We start from the raw sequence: 14,260 nt of genomic DNA on the forward strand, positions 1-14,260 counted from the left end.
CTGTGTGCTTTTGTGTCACAAATACATAAAAAAAAAAAAAAAAACGATTAACTAATGTTATTTACATTGTCAGAATTCTGACTTTAATCTCACAAATCACCCCGGTTTACTATTTTGTTTTACATTTGGCCCTAATCTTTTTCCGTAGCTAGCTTGATAAATTGACGTACTTCACTCACTAATCACTAAAACTATATTGGATTAAGTTACGTGATTTTCAGAATTCATTTTTACCCCCATAATAACAATAAAGCACCATATTATGTTTGGTAATATCGTTTATATATAGCCCAAATGTTATATGACAACAACAACAAAAAACATTTTCGTACTATGTCGTGACGTAAACGCAGCATACGCTTTTTCTGCCGGACTCACTTACTTTGAAAGTGTGGTTATTTCTGACTGCACTTGAAGGCACCATAAGTCCATCCTCCCCATCATCATCATCATCATCATCAGCAGCAGCAGCAGTAATAATCTGGTCAACATTTGCTCCTGCAGGAGGACAAACTTCACAGTAAGAACACACCGACTCTCGGCTCCCTCTCAGACCCGGACATGGATGCCCTCAGGTCGGCAGGCAGAGCCATCATCCGCAGCCCGAGTCTGGCCAAACAGTCGTGGACTTCAGGCAGACACAAAAGTAAGAAACGGGTCCTACATTTTATCATAATTAACTAAAAACCAATACGCGTGTAAGAGAACTTTACCAAAGTTTTATGTTGTTTTAAAGGTGAGGTATTTAACTGTAAATTAAGCTAGCTGTGGCGACAGTTTGTCGTCTTTTCAACGTAAAAAAAAACGTTCTTAAAAGTGAATATTTTCTCATTTTCTTCTCTGTTCCTTTGTAGAAAATAATATTTCTCGACCAATATCAATTTCAATGTTTAAGAAACAATTGTTAAAACCATGTTATCAACCAAACACTGAGTCAATTCATTGAGAAATAACACAATAATTGTTAGTTGTAGCTCTATATTCTAACCACGATCAAAGCAACCAAACATGAGTGTTTTTATGTGTAAAAATAGTCTTTATTGACTTTACGTCTGTGGTCAGTACAGTACAGTAGACATTGGTCTGTTTTTCTCACAACAAGCAGTGTTTTGGATTTTGTGGATAATCTGAGTCATCTGTTTTCGAGTTTTGTTTTACATTTGGCCCTAATCCTCTTCCGTAGCTAGCTTAATAAACCACTATAACTTGGTCAAGTTACGTGATTTTCAGAATTCATTTTTCTCCCCACAATAACAATAAAGCACCATATTATGATTGGTAATATCGTTTCTATATAGCCCAAATGTTATATGACAAAAAAAAAAAAATCAGATTTTATTCTCTGCACCTATGTAGAAAAAATATTTCTAGACCAATGTCAATTTTAATGTTTAAGAAACACTTGTTTAAACCATGTTATCAACCAAACAGTGAGTCAATTCATTGAGAAATAACACAATAATTGCTAGTTGTAGCTCTATATTCTAACCACGAACAAAGCACACCAACCAAACATGACTGTTTTGATGTGTAAAAATAGTCTTTATTTACTTTACGTCTGTGGTCAGTACAGTACAGTAGACACTGGTCTGTTTTTCTCACAACAAGCGGTGTTTTGGATTTTGTGGATAATCTGAGTCATCAGGAGATTTTCATCCCCTCTCCCTCCAGAGTGGAAATCTTAAAAACACTCCACCGTTGCGTGGCCGTCTGAACGGTAGAAAACAAAAAAAATTAGCTCTGAGCTGCTCACGCTGTCGATCCTCCTGTGCGTGTTGACGTCAGATCCATGTGCAGTACAGCCAAACAACAACAAACGTGGGATTATAATCCATCAGTTGGACGGTCAAGTTGCCTTAGCTGCTACTTCGTGCTACTAGAGAGAAGTAGAAGGAAGTTTCAACGCTCCTGCGCTCCTGGTGTTGTTGTATGGCAGTGCTTCACAGTGCCACCTAGCCACCTGGCATGCATACTACATCAAATTTCACACACTTTTGCGTCACTGCGTGAAAAAAAGCGAAATAAAAAGTCGGAACGCAACGCCACTTTTGCGGTTTGTGTTCAGATCGTTGTCGTGTAAAGCTAGCCTTAATCGTGATACGCTCGACCGTTTCGTGTCGCCAACTCAACTTCAAGTCCCGCTGAACCTCCTCCTCAGCAGATACGCTGAAAAGAGCTTGGACCTTGTCGTCCGTCCACACGTCTTATGTCCTTTTCTTTTGCTCCATGTTTTTGAAACATCTAGAGTTCCTGGTCATCTGAAAAGTTCCTTGTCGCAAGTAGGTCCTTCTTTTGGGTGAAAGTTTGGGTTGCGGTTTTTCAAAATCCCGGGTAAATGACCAAAGTCCCTGCGGTGAAAAAGGGGGGCTCTTGTATCTGCTTCCTCGGGGGCTCCATCTTCCATTTTTTCTGTCAAATGTGTGTTCCCCTGAAGTGCAACGACCTCAAGGGCAATCGGGCCTTCGTGGTAGCAGCAGCAGATCCCAAAACTTTGAGTGTCTTTTGCAGGGCAAGAGCTTCAACGCTGCATCGTTAGCAGGAAACTTTTAAGGTCACTCTGGCGCTCCATTGTCGCTCTCGAGAGCCACTCTTGTCACCTAAATCTTACTTGATCCTGAGCGAGTGGCGGCGGAAAAAGCCCTGAAATCTCTCCCTGGCTGTAACCAAGAGGGTGTCGGCAGGAATGCTGCAGGTCAATCGGTGCACGGACTTGTGTTGGCCGGAGATCAAGACGCTCTGTTTTAAAGGTCCATAATGAAGCAGTACAGTAAAGAAATGCTGCATACAAGGGCAAATGAGGGACATCTGAGGTCGTCTCCTACTTATAAGAATATCTCTGTGTTACAGTATGGGAGGGTTTTTGGGTTGAAATGAATATTCATTACATTGAAGTCTTAGAAGTGTTCTTGTGTCGCCCGGCAACACAAGGAAGTAATAGTGCAGCTTTTCGGACTTTTATTGTGCTCTTTCAACTAATTACAAGTGGAATTAAATCCTTGTACATGCAGCAAATGAAGTTCCTGACCAGCGCTAACCCATATCGCACCATGTCTGACCTTCAGGTTTGACGCTGGTTTAGAAGATCAGGTCAGAGATGACTTCTTGGAAGGTCTCATGAAGTCATTCCAAAGTCAAATGTGTTTGTGTTTGCTCACTGAGACATAACTGTAAACCAGGGCTTTTATGAGAGAGCTGGGAGAAGACTCTTGGAGCCTCCTCTGACCCAACTCTGGAGAACATTTTCCTGAAAGCGGCTTGTTTGTTTAAAACCGTTAATCAACGCCACGACTCCTCAACGAGACGAGTAAATTAAAACCCATGCGTGTTTACGTCTGAGAAATGACCTAATTTTTCCAACAGCATGTGGATGGACTCACAGAGCGTTGGCGCAAAGAGTCATTAATGCAGCTCTGTAAGCTTTTGCCTCCATATAACCACATACTGTGGGATTTCATTAAGGACGGGACCTATTCAGCCATGTAAGGACTGCCCCGTTGTTAAATGGCAGTGGCCTCCCAGCTCCTTAACCACGTCTCTGCTTTGACTGCCTTGGCTTGGTTGCCCTAAACAACCTACGTTGGGCACGCTGCCCTCACCAAGGACCAGCCAGAGGCTGCTTGTCTGCAGCAAAGAGTCCTTTTTTTATTTAGTACCACCGTGAGGCCAAAGGAATATGTATTCCCTTCTTTCTCTCAGGTGTCTTTCTCCACTGTTTTGCTAATGCCGTCACATTTTCCTGGACAGTTTTAGAGATGCACGCCCGTCAGTCTCGTACCCGAGTGGCTAAATGGAAGTTTTTGTAAACTGCTGTGCGAGCCACTTGAAGTTATTTCTCAAGCCATTTTGAGAAAATAACAATTTCTGTCCAAACTAAATGGAGAACTCCCAACTCTTGCTGCAACAAATTTCCCCCTAGAAGCACTAAGAATGCAGAGGGACGAAGGAAAACTATCGTGACTTGGCTCTTGTTTGTTTGCTCCGTCCGGTGTTAAGTCTGGCGAGTGAACTTGAGGCTAAACGCCTCCGACGTGTTTATTTAAAGTTGTAACGAGTACGGCGACGTCCACCACAGAAGTCGGTGTTTGTAAAGAAACAGGCTGATTTGGCTCTTTGGAGTCTTGTTGTGGTATTAAGTTGTAGAAGTGCAGCTGGTGGTTTCCACAGTGATCCAGACCACACAGTGTTAGGTGGCGACGCACAAATCAGCACTGGGCGTGGATTTCCTTTTGGATCAGAACACCTGTCAGCGTCTTCAACAAAAGCTTCTTCTTTTTTTACACTTTGATACATGGAATTATCCGTCAGTGTTGGGAGTCTCTTCTTTACGACTGTTATTTAACTCCTAACACTAACAGATTAGAGCAGGGTCACCTGGTTTAGGTTCCTCAGTTCACTCTTGCACACAACTGTGTTTTCCCTTCATGTAAAAGCTGTTGCTGACCTTTGGTCCCATACCCGAGCGCTCCACATTCTCTGGCTGAGCAGCAGTGCCTGGTACCTGCACCTTTTCTCCTAAAAGTTGATTCTGGCACATACAAACTCCCAGATGTCACGCTTTATCGTCGGTTGTACGTAATTTACAAAGTTGTGATTGAAAAAGACCTGAAACTAGTGATTGAGACCATTTAGCTCTTTGCGTAGCTCTTTTTTACCTATTATTATATAATTTGTTTGGCCAAATGACCCACAAACCTGCAGACCTAGCTCCTAAGTAGTTGTCCCTCAATGCTTTCACAGTAGGTTGCAAGAAAAACAACCTCTTGTAAGTGCTGAGCTGGGATTTCTAATCATTTTTAAATTTGCTTTGTCGTCCTCCCACTCTTCTCGCCCTTCTCGTACCCTTCTACCCTCCTTTCATACTTCGAGGAAATCTCTGTAAACACGGCCACGAGGTCAAGGCCGGACAGCATCAGTCACTCACAGATGATAAGGAAACTCGCAGAGGGAGCTGCTGTTCTGTCAGGAGTTACAGTTTATAATACTCCTCATGCTTTTTATGCGTGTTTAACATTTAAAGTCGAGACATCTGTGGCCCAGTTTGGGAGCGATCCGTTATTTTACTTTGAGTAAATAACAGCGTAACCACACTTTTTCTTTTCTTATCGTTCCACAGAGTCGTTGCCTCTTTATTGTCAAACGCTGCAAGTTGTTTTGGAGTTGAAATATTTACTTTACGCGGACCGTACCTCTGACCCAGATACCCTGTGTTGCCTCCTTTGCGCTTCTTTGAAATTCAGCAGGAGGCTGTTTACAGTTTCTCGAACGCTCTCTGGAAAAATTTTAATTTTCAGACATGAAATGGGAGCAAAGTTGCCAAATCTGTGAAGCTTTCTTTGTATGTTCTTGTAAGTTTTCTCCAGGTTGAAACCTCCACCTCCATTTCCCTTTGTCAATATACGTTCTTATCTCTCTCAAGGCTAATAATAAACGCTTTAAAGGAAATCACCAACAATAATCTAATCTCTTCCTTCTTGAACCATCACCTACGTAGAGCTTCCAGAGAACTGGACGGACACGCGCGAGACCATCGTGGAGGGCATGACCTTTAACCTGCGCTACTTTGGCATGACGCTGGTGGATCAGCCCAAGGGGGAGGAGCTATCGGCTACCGCTGTGAAAAGGATCGTCGCCACGGTGAGAGCTGAAATAAACCTACTCATTTTTACATTATTGGACTTTTTAACTCTTGAAATCGTCAAAAACCAAGTGTCTTAACAGTAAAAGTAAAGTAAAACTGTCACAAATACTCATATAATGAAGTTATGGCCAGTTTCTCATCTGAGTAAAGGTTATTCTAGGTGAAATTCTTCCTCTAAGATGAGTATATTTCCTTAACCACCTTAGTGACTTCATCAAAATGGTTTTAGGCTTTTGAAGGGGGTTTCAAAACCAACTTCGTTTTAATGGAAGTCCATAAAATGATTGTATTTTTCACATTTTCCCGAGGACTTAATGGCCACAGGTACTCGTTTCAAGTCACTTCAATAGAATATGATGTCAATTTAGTAAATTATGCTTCAATTTAGAGGAAAATAGACGATAAAGCGTGACTATGAGTGGCGCCGTCAAGGCGGGAAAGGGAGAGGGAAAAAGGGAAGGTGCAGGGATGTGAAAACGTTGTGTCTGCACTCTGTTTAAGTATTCATGTCTTCTACACTTTGACAGGCTAAAGCCAGTGGGAAGAAGCCTCAGAAGGTTGCTCTCAAAGTGTCTCCTCAGGGAATAACGGTGTCCGACAGTCTGACCAATAAACTCCAGGAAAACGTCTCCATATACAGGTAAATGCACAGACTGTGCCGTGAGGTTAATGCAGTATAGCGACCCTTGCTTATAGACTCTTTTCGTTTCCGTTTGTCTAACCTTTGGCCTGCAGAATATCCTACTGCACAGTGGACAAACTGCACGATAAAGTGTTTGCTTACATCGCTCAGAACACCGTCAACGGGACCTTGGAGTGCCACGCCTACCTGTGCTCCAAGAGGAAAGTGGTGAGTTTTAACACGAGGATCATGGATCATGAATATCTGAAGTCGGACTTCACATTTCTCTGTGGTTTGGTTTGATCAAACACACCAGAATTGCTGGGTATTCCATATTTCCAAATACTTCAGTCAGTCATTTTGAGTTTGCGAGTTTTTAGGCTAATCCATCTATACATAATTATTGTGTAACATGGAATTTCAAGAATGCCTTGAGGGATTTTTTTTTCCACACTTGAAATGTGAGGATTAAAGGGGTAATATGTATGAAATTAAACGATATTAAGTCATAAAATGACCGTGATATGTCAACAGAGGCTAAGTGAACGCGTTAAATTGAAATTAACTCCACTGATAACGATGGCGCAGACGGATTTCTGTCACAAATTAAATGTTTGTATGTGAACTGCAAGTTCTGGTTTGGTTTGGTTTGGTGTGTGTTTGGTTCAAACACCCAATAATCCACTTATAATCCAGCTCAAAGAACGTCAACAGAGTGACTCTAACACAGAAAGCTGCAGCTGAGGGTCAGAAAGCCTCAGTACCCCTCTCAAAAACGTCTCGTCCAGAAGTTGAAGTTCAGTGTGGACATTTAACGTATAATTTAACTTTCACAGTCAACGTTATTGACGTCTTGTCGTCTCCGTTGCTGACGCGTGAAAATCACTCAAATCGGCTTTAAACTTTAGCGTTTTTAAAGCTAAACGGCTGCTTGTGCACAAATCTCCCTTTTTAAAGCCAACAAAAGCAACACTATATGCATCTGTAAAACAGTGCTCTGAAATGAATGCCCCGATGCTTTTCTTGTAACGGACGTCACCTTTTTCCTGTAACATTGCTCCTCTTCGCCGCTCTCCCAGTGACACCGCAGCTCCCCCTCCTCTTCCTTCCTTAAGAGGAAACCCGAGAAAGTGAAGCTCCATGAAGCCCATCTGTCTTCTTCCTGTGTCTTGAAAAGCAGAAGGGCACTTTTCCTCTCAGCTTACGTGCTGCAACTACACTTTTTCACCCCCTCCTCCTCCTCCTCCTCCTCCTCCTCCTCCTCCCAGGAAAACATGATAATGCGCTGCTTCCTAAACACTGGATTCTGCTCAGGATTACAGAGATGGCGCTGATCTGATCTGTCCTCTGCTGAAGCAGCACTGATAGATTCACATTCCTCAGAGCTCTAAATGTCATCTTAATGAATGAAAAAATTGAGCAGCTGATGCTTCAAGAGAGACAAAATCGGTACACAATCACTCCAAAACGGACTTTGACATAAGATAAGGAGTAATATTAAGGTTGAATTCCAATTCCTTGCTTAACCCTCAATCTCAAAAATGCGCTCCCTCCAGTGCAAGTGTTGTCCCGATTCTCAGAAAAATTAAGTTGAGGGGCGAGTTTAAGGGCTGTATCGCCCTCAATATAGACCACCTTTGGGAGCAAGGGCTACCCAGAATGCATTGCGTGTTTTCACATAACAAAGATGGCATCGAAAGCAGCGGAACGAGTGCGCTACAAATAAAGTATTTTCTTTGTCAATAGAGATATAAAAATGATGAAAACCATTGTATTATCTTAGTTTAGGCCCATATTATGGATTACTGACGTCATTGTTGCGTAACATTTATTTTTATTTTACGATCTTTTGTCAATAGCCGGTCGGTGCGGACAAGCGATGGTTTGCTATGGTTTACTTGTCAATAAGTCGTGGTGTGTGGTAACTGTCAGCTGAATATGTCCGTGGTTGTGGTATTTGTATGAGTATCATCTTATAACGAACTGACAACCTAATAACTTGACTGACAAACGGATCGTAATAAATAATCCTGACGTAAATGTGTTCTTCTTCTTTTTTTGGAGTTGACAGACTGGACGCAGCTTTGGCGTTATTCTGCCCCCTACAGTCTGAAGAAGTATCTGCATTTAAGGGGTGTCCCATTTCTAAGTGACAAAATAACCCTCAACACTTGGTTTTGAGGGACAGTTAAGATTAAGGGTTGAGCTTGAGGGTTAAGATAGGAATTGGAATTGGCCCTAAATCTTCTTATTGAGTCTGTGGTTCATTATAAACAGTTTTTTCGTTCCTGTTTTCCAGGCTCAGGCAGTGGCGTTGACCGTAGCCCAGGCCTTCACCGTTGCTTTTGAACTCTGGCAAGTGGCCAAAGAAGGTAAAACCATCGCTCCATCAAATGTCTCACACACACACACACAGACAGATAAATGACTTTACCTGGTTTTTGTTTTCATCTCATCGCTGTTATCTCTGTCCCTAGAGAAAGGGAAGAGAGCGAAGTCCGGTTCAGCCGGAGACACCAGCAGCAGCTCTCATTCGGAGAGATCGGACAGTTTGGGCAGTCTGAAGGGAACAGGTAAAAAAAAGGGTAGTTTGACATAGTTTTAGCAGGCGACATAATAAACAGTGACAGACATCATTCGTTTTCCCACCGTGTTGCCAATTTGCTTATTAAAAAAAACTGTTTTACAATAGTATTTCTATGTAGGTAACGTTCAATCAACCAAATATGAGTTTAAAAATCGATATACTGGTTTTATTATATCCTCCTGTCAACGTTTTACCTTTAACATCTCGCCACGTCTCTGTTGCTATGATACACAGGACTCGGGACCAATTAAAAGTGACCATTTTCTTTCTGTTGGAGAGTAAAATAGAGCGAGACTAATATATGTCATGGTTTTTAAACTGATTTTATGATCAGAAATAACACAAAAGTGTGTTTTGGATCTGTTCAATATGGAACACGTGTTTTTATCTTTCAAATATGGAACAAATGCTTATTTTATAGACATATTATTATTTTATGCCACATTTAAGGGACCGTGAACATTTAAACGATCTAAGAACAGTTGAGTAGTTTTTAGTAAATTGTCCATCCAATATTGCTTTTTCTGACGCCTTTACTGGATTATTGATGTTTACGTTTAGTATCCATAGATTTACCTTTAAACGCGTAAAACAGCAGTTGATTGATTTTCTCTTTTCACAACCAGACGTTGCCACAGACAACCTCCTGGACTTTGACGACAGCAGCGTGAACGCGACGGCGGAGACCAACGGGAACGTGGCAGCGGATCAGCTGGACAACCACAGGCCTCCTGAGACCAACGACAACCCAGGCTGGGTAAATATCTGTGTCTGTCTCTTTGTGACGGTGAATATCTCAGCGTTTTTTCAAGTCACGATTGAACAGAAACTGCGATATTTGATGGGGGGGAATGTGTTTAACCTGGTTTTTGAGCGGTAAAATTCACTTTTAATGGACATTTCATTGTGTTTTCAGTCATATTTGAACCTGTTACCTGTTTACACGTTTTGGAGTTATTTGTTGTTGTTGTTGGAGTTATTTTGCATATAAATGATAGATTCTCTAAGAAGTCTGTACATTTTTGCATTAACGTTAATGTTCCACGCTATTAACAAGGCTTCTCTTATTCCAGGAAATAGAAGACGGTTTGGATGAAGCTTTCTCCAGGTGAGAGGATTCTGCTCATGTTATCAACAGTGAAAAATAATCCCAGTTAAAGTCCTTTTACTTTGAAATCTTCCGTTACATGTTATAATAGTCCTGTAATTCACTACAGCTGAAGCTGCTTGGTGTTACAGTGCCACTTAGTGATGATTCACTGGTACTGCAGTACTACTCTAACTTTGAATTTGTGCTGAAATGAAAGTGAACTGATAATATTTACAGTCAGTAGTTTTGTTTGAACCGTGTGTGTGTGTGTGTGTGTGTGTCTCCAGCTGTGCTCTGGATAGCTATGGTTCACTTCCAGGTAAAGTCCAGTCCCAACTTAGAACGTAGAAGTCTCTAAGACTCTAATTACTAACCGACCCCCTTATTAACCCATTACATTCATCTATCATTAAAACCTAATAACATAGTTTAGTTTATAAGTCAGAAGTGTCAACCACTTCCTGTGTGTGTGTGTGTGCTTTATGTATTTATTTATTTATTTAGTTCCCAGATGGAGAAACAGTTGATCGTAAAAGAAATGATTGAATTTCAAGTCAAAGGGAAAAATGTCATCATCTCCACTGATCTCACCGTCACCTGAAATTGCTTTTCTACTGTGTTTGTTTATATGTGTATATGTGTGTGTGTGTGTGTGTGTGTCTCAGGCGAGTGGGTCACATGATTATTAATATTATATAAATATATATTATCATTATTCTCATGGTTTAAATGAACAGAGATTTTTAGATTTAATCCTGTTGATCGTTTACAATAAAAAGCCTTTTGTTTGTTATTATTGCACCCTGGTATAATGTGAAATATGAGCAGAAACATTATTTATATATGCATTATTTTTTATTATATTTCATAAAATACTCGCGTTGGCAAACATGAATTCAATTTTTCAAGTTTTTAATTTAACTAAATTGCCAAGTTTTTGTCACGATGATTTAAAAATAGTGATTTGAACGGGTTTCAATGAGCACATTTTGGTGTGTTAGTGTGAGTATTTTAGCTAACATTGTTTAAAATAGACTAAAAATAAAATAAACGCACAACCTGGCATAACTTTTTAACGATATGCATGAAAAAAATGAACCCAAAGACACAAAAATGTGTCTGGGTGTGTTTTAGAGCTAAGTGTTTCATGTCATATTGTCATATTTCATAAAATACTCAAACGTATTCATTTTTTTTATTATTATTTTAACCCCTAAATTGCCAAGTTTTTGTCACGATTCATCAAAAAAGTGATTTAGTGTGAGTATTTTTAGTTAACATTAACTAAAAAATAAAATAAATACACAACCTGGCATAACTTTTTTAACAATATGCATGAAAATATTATAGACATTTAAAGCCAAAAAACAGAAAAATGTGTTAATTGTTGCCATTTTGACCTCAACCATGACCTGCTGTCCTGATCTTCCACCGCTTTTCATATTGAAATTGTTCTCTCATAACTAAAGTAACCACTTTCTCTGAGAAATGTTATGATTTGAAAGATTTATTCTCTTCAGTGGTAACAACTAGACAAATATTTAGATTTTTGAGTGTTTTTTATGAGATTTACAGATGACTGGGGGTCAAAAATGTTCTTAATAGATTTCCTGCTGTTCTTCCTCAGACTGGCAGTGTCGCGTACTAACCCCGAGGTCCTGGACGTTGGGCTGACGCCGCTCGACTGGCTCGCCGAGCCCGACTGCGACGACGTAAACAGTCCGCGCTGCCTCAGCCCGTTCACCGACGACATCTTCAGCTTCTGACCGTCAACAACACAACAGAGACACAACAACAACAACAACAACAACAGCCGAGGGGAGAGACTTCCTGTGAATTTAACATATTTAAGACGAGAGAGAAACTTCACCTACTTGTTGCCTTCTTTCTTTCTTCCGTTTGTGCTGCGACTGCACAGTAAACACACAGTCATCATCTTCTTCTTTTGTCCTTTTGTAACATTTTATTGCATTTTTTCAGTGTCGTCATAATCAAAGAGTTTTGTATCCTGTTTAGTTCTAATTTATAGTTTTGTAAAAATGTTATACACGGATGAAGAAAAGAGAATTAAAGATTAAATTCAGACTGATGTACAGACTACAGCAGCAGCATCAGTGGATTTAGATTTATTTCTGAGTGGCCCAGGAGGAGGAGGAGTGTACATTAGAAACAAAATCTGCTTTGTAAAGAATTAAAATATATACGTGAATAAAGAATCGATTGCATTGGTAAATTTTGTATGTTTTTTTTAAAAAAGCAGCAGGATGTGGAAGTTCTGTCTTTTTTTTAAAATAATTGTGGCTGTGTTCATTCTTATTTTACATACAAATGTTGGTAATATTGTGTATTTTCATTTGATTTTGTCATTTCCAGATTAGCTCCTACAGTAAAGCTAAACTAAACTCATGTTATTAAGTGCAAAAATGTCCCATTCAAACCCATTCAAACTGCAACTGATCATTTTCTCCATCAGATTGCATAATTTTGGCCATAATTCTGCATATGAAGGAAAAAAAACATGTAATTCCACTAAGTCTAATCATTGACATAATCCCAGGCTGTAATACTTCATCACAAAATGTAGTATATTGAATATAATTCATATTTCCTGTTTTTATTTCTAAATACATGGTGACTTCTGTACACTGTGACGAAAAAAATCATGCATTTAAAGGGTTAAAATCTTGATATCAATAATAAAGTCAGATGTAGCTCAATTACTGTAGAATATTATAATAATAATAGTGTATAATATTTGTTATAGCTTACATTTTTAAAAGGAAAAATATTCCTTTAAATCCAAAATGACACAAAACAATTTAAAAATAAACGGTTAAAATTAGAGCGCTTAGAGTTCATCTACTTTTGACCTAATTAGTGGATTGCAGAATATTTAAATGTTAAAACCTCTGACAAAGCATTATTTATGTTTTAAAAAGTACACACGAGAACAAAAATTAAGAAATCTGTGAGTATATTGATGACTGAGGTCTGGAAACAGTCCTGCAGCTTTGGTCGCTGTGAGGATCCTCTCAGCTGTTTGTTCTGACCTTTAACCTCCTGTTGTTTGATGCATGTGTGTGTGAGTCCCTGCATCGGTCACTCAGCAGGTGTCTCCATAGTTACCCAGTGATAAGGTCACTCAGATATGATCCACTACACTTCCTTTCCTTCCACATAGACTTTATCTTAGTTTAAGTTATTCTTACTTATTAGTTCTTACACACTTCAATGACATATTATTGTCCTCAGAGGACACAGAGGTGCAGTTTCTTTATAGCGACAGTAGGTGGCAGCTGTGAGCCAACAAAGAGCTCAGCTGAATCAGTATCTGATGCTGGTCACATCATCTCCAGCTCTGGACCAAAGCAGTCGTTTGCTCTGTTGCCAGACAATGATGTTACGATGTTATAATTCTGTCTTATAAGACCACGTTCCTCTGCCTGGGTTTGCTCCATAAATGTAAATAAATGTTTGTTGGCTCTGATCGAGGTTTTTTTTGTGTCAAGAGTGATCTGAGACAACAAATGAGAGGACACGGTGACAGGAGGAGGACGGAAGAGGACGGAGGAGGACACAGTGGAGACTTGAGTCTTTCTGGCTGCCTCATCAACTTCCCCACCTCACCACTATCTGTATTCAACCCGTGTGTGTGTGTGTGTGTGTGTGTGTGAGAGAGGAGGATTCTGGGAGGCCTGAAAGTCACACATCCCCTCACCTCCCCCTTACCCCCCCCCCCCCCTTGCTCTCTCTTAACAGGCTGTGGCTCAGTGAAGCGGTGGCTTTTTTTCTTTTTTACAATTCGTCACGACAAGCTTACTTAACCACCTGCATTATTGAACAGTCTCTCTCTCTCTCTCTCTCTCTCTCTCTCTCCTCCTAAAAAAAGGAATCACAAACAAAGCCAGAAAAGGTAAACGGACAGATGCTTTACACTGATCACATTTTTTGAATGAAATTTTTGGTAGAATTTTTTACACTTATTTTTTTTGGGACATCGATTTTTTTGAATGGATTTTTTGAGACGTGAATTTTTTTTACACTTAATTTTTTGGTAAAAAAAATTGTACACCTCATTTTATTTTTTACATTTTTTTACACTGAATTTTTTGACACCGATTTTTTTGACACTGATTTTTTTGGGACATCAATTTTTTTTTAAATGATTTTTTGAGACGCAAATTTCTTTACACTTAATTTTTTGGCAAATTTTTTTTACACTTAATTTTTTGGTAAAACATTTTTACGCTTCATTTTTTGGTTTAAATTTTTGACACTGAATTTTTTTGACACTGATTTTTTTGGGACATAAATTTTTTTGAA

The 14,260-nt window shown here is 39.7% G+C and overlaps 1 protein-coding gene across 1 annotated transcript; it reads left to right on the forward strand.

Annotated features, from left to right (window-relative positions):
* Nucleotides 1-561: 561 nt before the first annotated feature.
* On the forward strand, nt 562-11,703 carry ldlrap1a (low density lipoprotein receptor adaptor protein 1a; the record flags this gene model as incomplete). The annotated part of the gene is made up of 9 exons (XM_083899603.1): nt 562-646; nt 5,492-5,634; nt 6,166-6,278; nt 6,374-6,488; nt 8,560-8,632; nt 8,738-8,833; nt 9,474-9,604; nt 9,921-9,955; nt 11,565-11,703. 9 exons carry the CDS (start codon nt 562-564, stop codon nt 11,701-11,703), a joined length of 930 nt encoding a protein of 309 aa, XP_083755729.1.
* Between the last annotated feature and the right edge of the window lie 2,557 nt (nt 11,704-14,260).

The sequence above is a fragment of the Microchirus variegatus genome (assembly GCF_963457635.1).
Source record: "Microchirus variegatus genome assembly, chromosome: 13".
Lineage (NCBI taxonomy): Eukaryota > Metazoa > Chordata > Actinopteri > Pleuronectiformes > Soleidae > Microchirus > Microchirus variegatus.